General features: G+C 42.9%; 1 protein-coding gene across 2 annotated transcripts in view; it reads left to right on the top strand.

Annotated features, from left to right (window-relative positions):
* The window catches only part of magi3a (membrane associated guanylate kinase, WW and PDZ domain containing 3a), a 439,861-nt gene that overhangs the window by 293,783 nt on the left and 132,931 nt on the right, over window positions 1-13,147 (top strand). For both annotated transcript variants that reach the window (XM_060937472.1, XM_060937471.1), the window contains exon 5: window positions 11,266-11,437. In XM_060937472.1, the coding sequence (XP_060793455.1) occupies window positions 11,266-11,437 (172 nt within the window). The remainder of the gene's footprint in view (window positions 1-11,265; window positions 11,438-13,147) is intronic.

Here is a 13,147-nt window from a genome sequence, read left to right as displayed (position 1 = left end):
TATTTTTTTTTGGTTATGTTGTGTGACGGATATTATGCACCTGATTTCAGACAGGGCTTAAACTCGTGTGTATCGAGAGCTTCAGGCTGCCAGCCTGGTGATTTACCCTGTCAAGCTTGGGTACTGAGCAAGCTTCCAGTGGAGCTTGTTAAAAGTTTTGCTGCGTCATGCTGGACGAAAGGAAGATTTAAGGATGAGCATTAAAGCCAAGGACGCTGTTTACTTTCACTCAGATCAGGTGGCGGAATGAATACAATTCAAACACAGCGTCTGCGAACTGTGGAGTGTACAGGAATGCCTGTGTCAGAGGAGTACAGCCTTGAATCTGAATTCATACTGTGTTTATGTAGCGTGTAGGTGTCGGTTGGTGGTTTGGTCCTGTCCTTTAGCGTTCTGGATGACAGCATGGATGACCATCTGGAAAATAATCGTTTTTGAGATGCATTTTCATTTTGTGCTTTGTTTCACTGGGAAAACCAAACATTTTTGATGCCTCGTCCTGTACCAGCCCAAAACGAAATGTCTAGCGCAGGGGTTTTCAAAGTGTGGGAGAGTCAGCCCCCCCTCAGAGAGCAAATAAACAACAGCACCCCCCCCTTACAATTTTTGTTGTTGCTATACTTAATGTTCCATTCATATTTAAAAAAAAAAAAGGTTGTTGTACACTTTTATTTTTTTCTTTTACACATTTTAAACATCTGCGCTTTTTGAAAACATCATCTTTTTTTACACATTTAAAATGTGAGCTTTATTAAAACATCTTTTTTTTACACATTTTAAACATCTGTGCTTTTTAAAACATCTTTTTTTTACACATTTTAAACATTTATGCTTTTTAAAACATCTTTTTTTTACACATTTTAAACATTTATGCTTTTTAAAACATCTTTTTACACATTTTAAACATCTGTGCTTTTTAAAACCTTTTTTTACACATTTTAAACATTTATGCTTTTTAAAACATCTTTTTGCACATTTTAAACATCTGTGCTTTTTAAAACATCTTTTACACATTTTAAACATCTGTGCTTTTTTAAAACATCTTTTTCGCACATTTTAAACATCTGTGCTTTTTAAAACTTTTTTTTACACATTTTAAACATCTGTGCTTTTTAACTTTTTTTACACATTTTAAACATCTGTGCTTTTTAAAACATCTTTTTTGCACATTTTAAACATCTGCTTTTTAAAACATTTTTTACACATTTTAAACATCTGTGCTTTTTAAAACTTTTTTTTTTACACATTTTAAACACCTGTGCTTTTTTAAAACTTTTTTTTACACATTTTAAACATCTGTGCTTTTTAAAACATCTTTTTTTTTACACATTTTAAACGTGCGCTTTTTAAAACATTTTTTTACACATTTTAAACATCTGTGCTTTTATTTTAAAACATCTTGTTTTACACATTTTAAACATCTCATAGCATCGTTAGCTAGCACCTCTTGGCAGACAACACACTGTGGCAGTGGAGCATCTTCAGATCCAGTCCATGAAAATCCAAACTTTAAATAATCGTGGTCATACTTCCTTCTTTTTTTGCTTGGCCAAGACTCTGTCTCCTCTCTCACTGTAGCTTTAGGTACTGAAAATCGATCCATTTTGTCTCTGGCAAAGGCTAGCTGAAGTTTGCTAAATGTCTGCAATAGTAACTTATTCTGGTTTATTTTTCCTCACGTTGTGCCCCCCCGAAGAACTCTGGCGCCCCCTAGGGGAGGCGTGCCCCCCACACTTTGAAAAGCCCTGGTCTAGAACATACAGTGCTGTGCAAAAGTCTTAGGCACGTGTAAAGAAATGCTGTAGACCAAAAATGGCTTCAAAATAATGAACTGAAATGTTTCAACATTGTAAAAAAATGACTATAAATGGAAGTAAGCCATAATAAATGAAACAAAAATCAATATTTGATATGCAGTCATCACCTACATGTCTTTTCCCCCGACTTCTGTGTGGATAGCTTGAGCTGATAGGGTTAAGGGCCTTGCCCAAGGGCCCAATTGTGGCAGCTTGGTGGGGCTGGGGCTTGAACCCCTAACCCTCTGATCAGTAACCCAGAGCCTTAACCAGTTGAGCCACCATCAAAAGATGACCCTGGAGCACCAACCAATTGGTTGACCTTGGCTTCCAAATGTACAGCATAACTCCAAAACCACACATCGTCTAGGATATCATATCGGCATTGCTGAAATCCTCCACGGTTATCGTCAAACTCTTCACGTTTCGTCACATTTGTTGGCTCCTGAGAACACTGGGTTTGAGGTAGGAATGCGTCTTGGATGGGACGCCAATTCATCCGAGCAAGCGTTCACACCTAGGGGCAATTTGGTGTCACTGATCCACCTCCCAGCATGTTTTTGGGCAGTGGAAACCCACAGGGAGAACATGCAGAACTTCATACAGACCTGCTGCACAAACACGGTGCACAAAAAACGAAGACCCAGCAACTCCAAATACACAGTGTCTTGCAAAAGTATTCATCCCCCTTGGTGTTGGTCCTGTTTTGTCGCATTACAAGTTGGAATTAAAATAGATTTTTGGAGGGTTAGTACCATTTGATTTACACAACATGCCTACCACTTTTTAAAGGTGCAATTTTTTTTTTTTAAATTGTGTGACAGACAATAATTAAGATGAAAAAAATAGAAATCTGGAGTGTGCTTAGGTATTCACCCCCTTTCATATGAACCTCCCCCAAAGACAATACTTTGCTGCACTTACAGCTGCAAGTCTCTTGGCGTGTATCTCTATTAGCTTAGCACATCTAGCCACTGGGATTTTTGCCCATTTCTCAAGGCAAAACTGCTCCGACTCCTTCAAGTTAGATGGGTTGTGTTGGTGTACAGCAATCTTCAAGTTGTGCCACAGATTCTCAATTGGATTGAGGTCTGGGCATTGATTAGGCCATTCCAAGACATTTAAATGTTTCTCTTTAAACCACTCCAGTGTAGCTTTAGCAGCATGGTTAGGGTCATTGTCCTGCTGGAACGTGAACCTTCGTCCCAGTCTCAAACCTCTGGCCGACTCAAACAGGTTTTCCTCCAGAATTGCCCTGTATTTAGTGCCATCCATCTTTCCTTCAGTCCTGACCAGCTTTCCTGTCCCTGCAGATGAAAAACATCCCCACAACATGATGCTGCCCCCACCATGCTTCACTGTAGAAATGGTCTTCTCAGGGTGTTGGGTTTGCACCACACATGGTGTTTCCCATGATGGCCAAAAAGATCAATTTTATTCTCTGACCAGAGAATCTTCTTCCATGTGTTTGGGGAGTCTGCCACATGCTGTTGGGCTAACTCCAAACATGTTTTCTTAAGCAATGAGACTTTTCTGGCCACTCTTCCATAAAGCCCCGCTCTGTGGAGTGTACGGCTTAAAGTGGTCCTATGGACAGATACTCCCATCTCCGCTGTGGATCTTTGCAGCTCCTTCAGTGTTATCTTTGGTGTCTTTAGGGGTGTTCACACGGCAACGTTTACTCCGGTGTAGCACCGGGGCTGCCCCGGTAGAGCGTTCACACGGTACAAAGTTATGCCGGTGTAGCCCCTGAAAGCTGCTTAAACCGGTGCAAATCTAACCCTGCTCGGGAGGTGGTTTAAGAAATTTACTCCGGAGTAAATGCTAGTTTGCGGGGCAGCACCGATATAAAATGGGACGTCTGAACGCTACAGGGGTAGACTCGCTACGCGTGAGGACTGTGTGTCTTCCAGTGTTGCCAGATTGGGCAGTTTTAAGTGCATTTTGGCGGATTTGAACATATTTTGGGCTGGAAAACGTCAGCAATATCTGGCAACACTGGTGTCTTCATCCATGTTGTTTTCCTGGCGCTAGGTGATGCCATGACAACCGGGAAAAGGAAGTACATTTTCATGCATGCGCATATTTCATTTCCGCATTATTACTATCGGAAATGATAGTAATAAGGCAAGGCAAGTTTATTTATATAGCATTTCATACACAATGGCAGTTCAATGTGCTTTACAGAAGTAAAAACAAAACAGTAAACAATAGAGAAATAAAATTACATAAAATAATTTTATCTTTATTCTAAAATAATTAATTAAAAGAATTAAAAGAAAATCTCATCTCTCATCTCATCTCATTATCTCTAGCCGCTTTATCCTTCTACAGGGTCGCAGGCAAGCTGGAGCCTATTCCAGCTGACTACGGGCGAAAGGCGGGGTACACCCTGGACAAGTCGCCAGGTCATCACAGGGCTGACACATAGACACAGACAACCATTCACACCTACGGTCAATTTAGAGTCACCAGTTAACCTAACCTGCATGTCTTTGGACTGTGGGGGAAACCGGAGCACCCGGAGGAAACCCACGCGGACACGGGGAGAACATGCAAACTCCGCACAGAAAGGCCCTCGCCGGCCCCGGGGCTCGAACCCAGGACCTTCTTGCTGTGAGGCGACAGCGCTAACCGCTACACCACCGTGCCGCCTTAAAAGAAAATAATAAGAATTAAACAACAGTAGAAATAAAATATTAAAATGCCAAAAAGAAAAAGGAGAAAAAGAGAAAGGGGAAAAAAAAAAAGGAAATGATATCAAAACTTTATTACTATCAAAGGAAATGATAGTAATAAAGTTTTTGCTACTATTGCACGGTTGCAGAAACTGCTGTGTGACCGCAAGTGGGGCTGCACCGGTGCTAACACGCTTCTCTCTAGTAAGCAGGGTTGTGACGTGTGAACGCTCCACAAAATTTACACCGGTGTAAGATATATCGCAACAAAATACATCGGTGCAGCATCGATGCAAATATGTGCCGTGTGAACACCCTATATTTTGCATCTCTGATTAATGCCCTCCTTGCCCGGTCTGTGAGTTTTGGTGGGCGGCCTTCTCTTGTCATGTCTGTAGTGGTGCCATGTTCTTTCCATTTTGCTATAATGGATTTAAAGGAACAGTCCACCGTACTTCCATAATGAAATACGCTCTTATCTGAATTGAGACGAGCTGCTCCGTACCTCTCCGAGCTTTGCGCGACCTCCCAGTCAGTCAGACGCACTGTCACTCCTGTTAGCAATGTAGCTAGGCTCAGTATGGCCAATGGTATTTTTTGGGGCTGTAGTTAGATGCGACCAAACTCTTCCGTGTTTTTCCTGTTTACATAGGTTTATATGACCAGTGACATGAAACAAGTTCAGTTACACAAATTGAAACGTGGCGATTTTCTATGCTATGGAAAGTCCGCACTATAATGACAGGCGTACTAACACCTTCTGCGCGCTTCGGCAGCGCATTGATACGGAGCTCAGATATCAATGCGCTGCCGAAGCGCGCAGAAGGTGTTAGTACGCCTGTCATTATAGTGCGGACTTTCCATAGCATAGAAAATCGCTACGTTTCAATTTGTGTAACTGAACTTGTTTCATATCACTGGTCATATAAACCTATGTAAACAGGAAAAACGCGGAAGAGTTTGGTCGCATCTAACTACAGCCCCAGAAAATACCAATTGGCCATACTGAGCCTAGCTACATTGCTAACAGGAGTGACAGCGCGTCTGACTGCGTCTGACTGACTGGGAGGTCGCGCAAAGCTCGGAGAGGTACGGAGCAGCTCGTCTCAATTCAGATAAGAGCATATTTCATTATGGAAGTACGGTGGACTGTTCCTTTAATGGTGCTCCATGGGACATTTTCTATAACCTAATCCTGATCTATACTTCTCCACAACTCCTGTCTCTGACCTGTTTGGAGGCTCCTTGGTTTTCATGTTGCTTGCTTAGTCGTGTTGCAGAGTCAGGGTCCTTCCAGAACAGGTTGATTTATACGGACATCATGTGACAGGTCATGTGACACTTTGATCGCACACAGGTGGATCTTAGTCAACTAATTATGTGACTTATGAAGTGAATTGGTTGGACGAGCTCTTATTTAGGAGTTTCATATGAAAGGGGGTGAATACCTATGCACACTCCAGATTTCTGTTTTTTCATCTTACTGTTTGTGTCACACAAAAAATGCACCTTTAGGCAGCTGGGCCATAGAAGGTTCACGCTGCACGCTGCATGCTGCACGCTACACGCGTGTAAAGAAAAGTGGACAAACGTAGCATGACTTGCTCTGGGCCATAGAACGGCGTTCACGTTGCACGCTGCACACTTCACGCGTGAAGCGAGAAATGAACATGCACACTTTTTTCTAGGCGTGAAGATGGAAATTCCAGTCAATGCATGCGGTCACCGCCGCGCCAGCCAATCAGAACGGGTCTAGGGAGATAACTCTATGCTTTCAGGGGAAAACTTCAGAAAAAATATAATTGAATGGTATAATTGAAAAATAGTTCTTCATCGGGATTGTCAAGCAGATTATAGAATGTTCGGTGAAATTCACCACGGGTTTCTCTCAGAAGGAAGTGTTCTCGGCTCCAAATTCTGTTCCTTTTTCTCTTCCTCTGTCTCAGTAAAAGCAGAATGAGGCAATCGTCGTCATCCGAAGAGTCCATATTGTTGGTTACTCGGTCAAAGTAGAACAGACGCAACACGTGAACATCCAAGCATGAAGTTTAATGGCCCAGGGTCCGGTTCTTCACGTGAACGTGTAGCGTGCAGCGTGCAGCGTGAACCTTCTATGGCCCAGCTGCCTTAAAGTGGTCGGCATGTTTGTGTAAATCAAATGGTGCCAACCCTCCAAAAATCCATTTTAATTCTAGCTTGTAACACAACAAAACAGGACAAACACCAAAGGGGATGAATACTTTTGCAAGACACTGTACACTGCAGTCCGAATCTTTCCTAATTACTCTACTCTAATGATCCTGACATTAAAATCACATTAGCTTCATGTTCAGGATGTTATGAAATTGTGTCACGTTTGTCAGCCTCGGTGGTGATTGATCATTTAAATCGTTGGGCTTGGTGGAGCGAAAGTAGAAATTAAAACATCTTAGGACGTCGGCATCACCTTTGAGCGGCTCCTGTCACGTTTCAGCTTCGTCATGCTTTTTCTGGTTTTGCAGGAAAAAGTGGAGCGAGTTGCTGAACGGGCTCAATGGGTTTGTACACTACCGTTCAAAAGTTTGGGGTCACCCAGACAATTTTGTGTTTTCCATGAAAAGTTGCACTTTTATTTCCCACCATAAGTTGTAAAATGAATAGAAAATATAGTCAAGACATTTTTCTGGCCATTTTGAGCATTTAATCGACCCCACAAATGTGATGCTCCAGAAACTCAGGCGCCGTTTACACATACCCGGGTGTTTTTAAAAACGCAGACCTTTGCCTTCGTTTGTGCCTTTCGTTTATACACAGAGTTTTTTCCTCTGAAAACGATTCTTTCTAAAAACCCCGGCAAAAGTGGAGATTTTTTTGAAAACTCCGTTTTGCGTTTGTGTAAAGAGACCAAAACGGAGTTTTAGGCAATCTTCGCGCCACAAAAGAGCGACCATTGTACGTATGACAAGCATGGAAACACTCAGAGTAGCAGCATTTCTGTTATTAAGAGCTATATTCGCCTGTTTGCTTTTGAGAATAAAGCTCATAAAGCTCATTGACCAGCAGAGACGCATTAGGGCTCAGAGGGCAGCAATTGCGGAGCTTCTGGTGACCAAAAGAGCCCGACCGTACCACCGCCAGCGTCGGCGATTTTGGGTTCGACCTGGACGGACTGCTATCTGGTGGGAGAATTTCGAGAATGGCGTTGTCGTCCCGGAGGAATGGCAGGAAAATTTCAGAATGTCGCGATCCTCACTCCCGTCACTCGCAGAGTTGGTACGTCCGTACATACAGGGTGAGTGTACTCACATGCACGCTTCTGTCGATGTCGTCAAAAAAGTTGCCTGCACACTCTATTACCTGGCTGACGAGGGTAGACTGCGCAAGACAGCTAATGCGTTCGGCCTTGCTCGCCCAACAGTGTCCATCATAGTGAGAGAAGTATGTCGAGCAATTACCATCCACATTGGCCCCATGTACATAAAGTTGGCCACATCGGAGGAATCTGTACAGCACCTCGTCGCCAAGTTTGAGGAAATGCATGGTCTCCGTCAATGCCTAGGGGCTGTGGATGGCACGCATGTGGAGATAAAGCAGCCATCTGTCAATTCCACAGATTAACAGCTCTTGACAGCGTATTTATGCGGATCAATATAAACGTAATTTTTTTAAAAAACGCAGCTGTGTGCACGAAGTTATTTTGGAAAACGGAGTTTAGAAAATATGCGTTTTTAAAACTACCCGGGTATGTGTAAACAGCGCCTCAATCTGCTCAAAGGAAGGTCAGTTTTATACAACCCCGATTCCAAAAAAGTTGGGACAAAGTACAAATTGTAAATAAAAATGGAATGCAATAATTTACAAATCTCAAAAACTGATATTGTATTCACAATAGAACATAGACAACATATCAAATGTCGAAAGTGAGACATTTTGAAATTTCATGCCAAATATTGGCTCATTTGAAATTTCATGACAGCAACACATGTCAAAAAAGTTGGGACAGGGGCAATAAGAGGCTGGAAAAGTTAAAGGTACAAAAAAGGAACAGCTGGAGGACCAAATTGCAACTCATTAGGTCAATTGGCAATAGGGCATTAACATGACTGGGTATAAAAAGAGCATCTTGGAGTGGCAGCGGCTCTCAGAAGTAAAGATGAGAAGAGGATCACCAATCCCCCTAATTCTGCGCCGACAAATAGTGGAGCAATATCAGAAAGGAGTTCGACAGTGTAAAATTGCAAAGAGTTTGAACATATCATCATCTACAGTGCATAATATAATCAAAAGATTCAGAGAATCTGGAAGAATCTCTGTGCGTAAGGGTCAAGGCCGGAAAACCATACTGGGTGCCCGTGATCTTCGGGCCCTTAGACGGCACTGCATCACATACAGGCATGCTTCTGTATTGGAAATCACAAAATGGGCTCAGGAATATTTCCAGAGAACATTATCTGTGAACGCAATTCATCATGCCATCCGCCGTTGCCAACTAAAACTCTATAGTTCAAAGAAGAAGCCGTATCTAAACATGATCCAGAAGCGCAGACGTCTTCTCTGGGCCAAGGCTCATTTAAAATGGACTGTGGCAAAGTGGAAAACTGTTCTGTGGTCAGACGAATCAAAATTTGAAGTTCTTTATGGAAATCAGGGACGCCGTGTCATTCGGACTAAAGAGGAGAAGGACGACCCGAGTTGTTATCAGCGCTCAGTTCAGAAGCCTGCATCTCTGATGGTATGGGGTTGCATTAGTGCGTGTGGCATGGGCAGCTTACACATCTGGAAAGACACCATCAATGCTGAAAGGTATATCCAGGTTCTAGAGCAACATATGCTCCCATCCAGACGACGTCTCTTTCAGGGAAGACCTTGCATTTTCCAACATGACAATGCCAAACCACATACTGCATCAATTACAGCATCATGGCTGCGTAGAAGAAGGGTCCGGGTACTGAACTGGCCAGCCTGCAGTCCAGATCTTTCACCCATAGAAAACATTTGGCGCATCATAAAACGGAAGATACGACAAAAAAGACCTAAGACAGTTGAGCAACTAGAATCCTACATTAGACAAGAATGGGTTAACATTCCTATCCCTAAACTTGAGCAGCTTGTCTCCTCAGTCCCCAGACGTTTACAGACTGTTGTAAAGAGAAAAGGGGATGTCTCACAGTGGGAAACATGGCCTTGTCCCAACTTTTTTGAGATTTGTTGTCATGAAATTTAAAATCACCTAATTTTTCTCTTTAAATGATACATTTTCTCAGTTTAAACATTTGATATGTCATCTATGTTCTATTCTGAATAAAATATGGAATTTTGAAACTTCCACATCATTGCATTCCGTTTTTATTTACCATTTGTACTTTGTCCCAACTTTTCTGGAATCGGGGTTGTAGCTTCTCTAAAGAGCTAAACTGTTTTCAGCTGTGCTAACATGATTGTACAAGGGTTTTCTAATCCTCCATTAGCCTTCTGAGGCAATGAGCAAACACATTGTACCATTAGAACACTGGAGTGAGAGTTGCTGGAAATGGGCCTCTATACACCTATGGAGATATTGCACCAAAAACCAGACATTTGCAGCTAGAATAGTCATTTACCACATTAGCAATGGATAGAGTGGATTTCTGATTAGTTTAAAGTGATCTTCGTTGAAAAGAACAGTGCTTTTCTTTCAAAAATAAGGACATTTCAAACTAAGTGACCCCAAACTTTTGAACGGTAGTGTCCGTTCACTTTTGGACCCAGTAGCGGGTCATGTCGAAAGCTGAAGGTCGAACAGCTGCATCGCTCATCGAAGCCCTTCGACAGGTATGAAGAGGAAGGTTTGATGAGGACGACGTGTTCTGGAGCTCCTCTGAGCGCTACCAAAGCTTTGAACAGACGAATCACTGGCTGTATTTAAAAGAAAACTTGTCTTTTCACCAAGAACTTAAATCAGCAGTAATTTAAAAAAAAAAAACCTCAACTTGTATCTGTGGCTGGTGATGGTTAACCGAGTTACCATGGTAACAGCCCCAGTGAAGATAAAGCTCATTTACTGACAGTTTTTTTTTTTAATGAGAATCAAGACACGTGAAAATAATTGAACTTTTAAGCACGTTGGGTGATGTCCTCCTCGATTAATATAACGTTTAACATCTAGTCTAGAAACACGGCGCTGTGTATCAGGGGTTGAACCGGAGTGCATTATTAAGCCCTGATTTATTGAATTAGCATGAGGACATGTTTTTTTAAATGGAGAATATAAAACGTGTCTGTGAGTGGCTCTGGATTCGAGTGGCATAAGCTGTAACTCTGCATGTAAATGTCTGTTGTTGTGTACAACCTCTCTGGCTACAAAGGCTGCGTGGGCGGCGGCTCGAAAGGTTTTATTGTAAAGTTGTACATAATACACCACTATATATGACCCCAGTTCAGTGGGTCACTGCAGTAGGCGTTTGTCTCGTTATAAAACTGCGGTGGCGTTGTCCAGGTTATGAGGCGTACGGTAAGGTAGCGCTGTAAGCCCACCCATTTCTCCCGATCTCCTACGTTGCTGCACGAGTTTGTGTCAAGTGAGGAGTGTTGCTAAGTTCCTTTCGGTTCTTCACTGTCGTTTGACACTTTTGAAACTCCGGTCATGCACGAGTGGGGAATTTGCATCCAGAGGAACCGCCCACGAGGCCGCTGCTCTCGCCTGGAACGCCTCCTGAAATGCAAATCCCCTCTGTGTGTCTCTCTCATACACTTTATACAAGATGCATTGAGTACCTGCATCTTCTCATCCATCCAAACTTTTTTCCCTCTTCCTGTTCTCGCTCCGGTTACAGAGCATAAGGAAGGCACCGCCGACTGGAGGAAGACCGTACCCAGCTACACGCAGCCCGGCAGTGCCATGGACCTCGGGGCCTGGAGCATGCTGCCCGGAGACGAGAACCAGGAAAGGCTGCCCAAGAACTGGGAGATGGCCTACACCGAAACCGGCATGGTCTACTTCATAGAGTGAGTGCGCCGTATCGCTATGCATGTTTTGAAAAGTTCAGGACTTGAAGTCTCAGTGAGCCATTGCTGCTTTCAAATGGTCCCAAGTTTTCTTTTCTTGAAAAAGCAACACGACAGTCTGTATGTGTTTCGTTGAAGGGTTTATTTTCAATTCATCGTAATCACTCGCTCCATATTCCAAGAATCACACTCATTACTACTAAAGTGCACCCGTTTCTGTCTCGTATTGCCGTAATACAGCGACGGAGCTTTTCTCGCATGTGAACTCCGCTTCCTTCTTATTTGCAAGGTATAAATAAACACAGGCGTGCTTCAGCGGACTAGTTTCACTCGTGAGCGTACTGCTCATTTGCACAGATTATTTCACTTACCGGTACCTGCGCTGTGCTAAATGTGGCCGCAGTCATACATGTCTGCTTTATAAATAGGCCAGGGAACTGCACTCGACCCATGGCAGCATGCGCATGTTTTACATGATCCCTGGGGCGAATGCAAATGGCAGATAATACAGACGCAGCATGGAAAGATTGTCCTGGCTGCCAAAAGCATGCTTGGTGTATGACGGTGTTTTTTCCTGTTTTTCCAACAGGCTAAGAAATAAGCGTAAATAGCTGTTGCTTCATCGGCGTTGACAGTGATCGGCATGCGATGTACGGTAGACGACATCACCTGCCCGTGTGCTGAAACAGTGGTTTTGTTTATATACTCTCTTCCACTCAGCCTGACTGTGGATTTTTATTTATTTATTTGTTTTTTTTAACTTGCATAGGTCAAACTACGCTACTCTTTGTGCTTTGCATGTATGATATAAGGACTAAAGCGTGACCCAGCATGCTGTTATACGACAATAATTAGTGACTCTAGAATGCAGTCCTATGAGAAGGACCAACAAACACTTGACTTTTCTGCACGGCGTTTATTTTTCCTCTTCTACAAGAGCAATCTGTCAACAGGTCCATTTTTTACCGAATTAAAATCAGGGAACGTCAAGCTAGTTCCCATTACATCTTGCAGTATAGCAGGTTTAAAGAGTTGTTCCTTCACCAGCCTTTCTTTCTTTCTCTTTTTCTTTCTTTCTTTTTTAGATTAAAAAAAAAAATTCAGCTTGATGTGTTAAGGATCCATGAAGCGCAGCGGAGGAAAGTGTAGTTTGTTGATAAAGCGCCGATGCTGGAGACTCCTTCCAGAAATCTTAAATAAAGGTCTCTTTACAAAAAACACTTCACCATATATATATATATATATATATATATATATATATATATATATATATGGGGCGGCACGGTGGTGTAGTGGTTAGCGCTGTCACCTCACAGCAAGAAGGTCCTGGGTTCGAGCCCCGTGGCCGGCGAGGGCCTTTCTGTGCGGAGTTTGCATGTTCTCCCCGTGTCCGCGTGGGTTTCCTCCGGGTGCTCCGGTTTCCCCCACAGTCCAAAGACATGCAGGTTAGGTTAACTGGTGACTCTAAATTGAGCGTAGGTGTGAATGGTTGTCTGTGTCTATGTGTCAGCCCTGTGATGACCTGGCGACTTGTCCAGGGTGCACCCCGCCTTTCACCCGTAGTCAGCTGGGATAGGCTCCAGCTTGCCTGTGACCCTGTAGAAGGATAAAGCGGCTAGAGATAATGAGATGAGATATATAAATTAGTGCTGTCAAGCGATTAAAAAAAATTTAATCGCGATTAATGTCGCGACTGTCATAGTTAACTCG

This window comes from Neoarius graeffei, chromosome 13 (genome assembly GCF_027579695.1).
Source record: "Neoarius graeffei isolate fNeoGra1 chromosome 13, fNeoGra1.pri, whole genome shotgun sequence".
Taxonomy (NCBI): domain Eukaryota; kingdom Metazoa; phylum Chordata; class Actinopteri; order Siluriformes; family Ariidae; genus Neoarius; species Neoarius graeffei.
The sequence above is the reverse complement of the archived record's forward strand: the minus strand, read 5'-3'. Positions and strand labels throughout refer to the sequence as shown.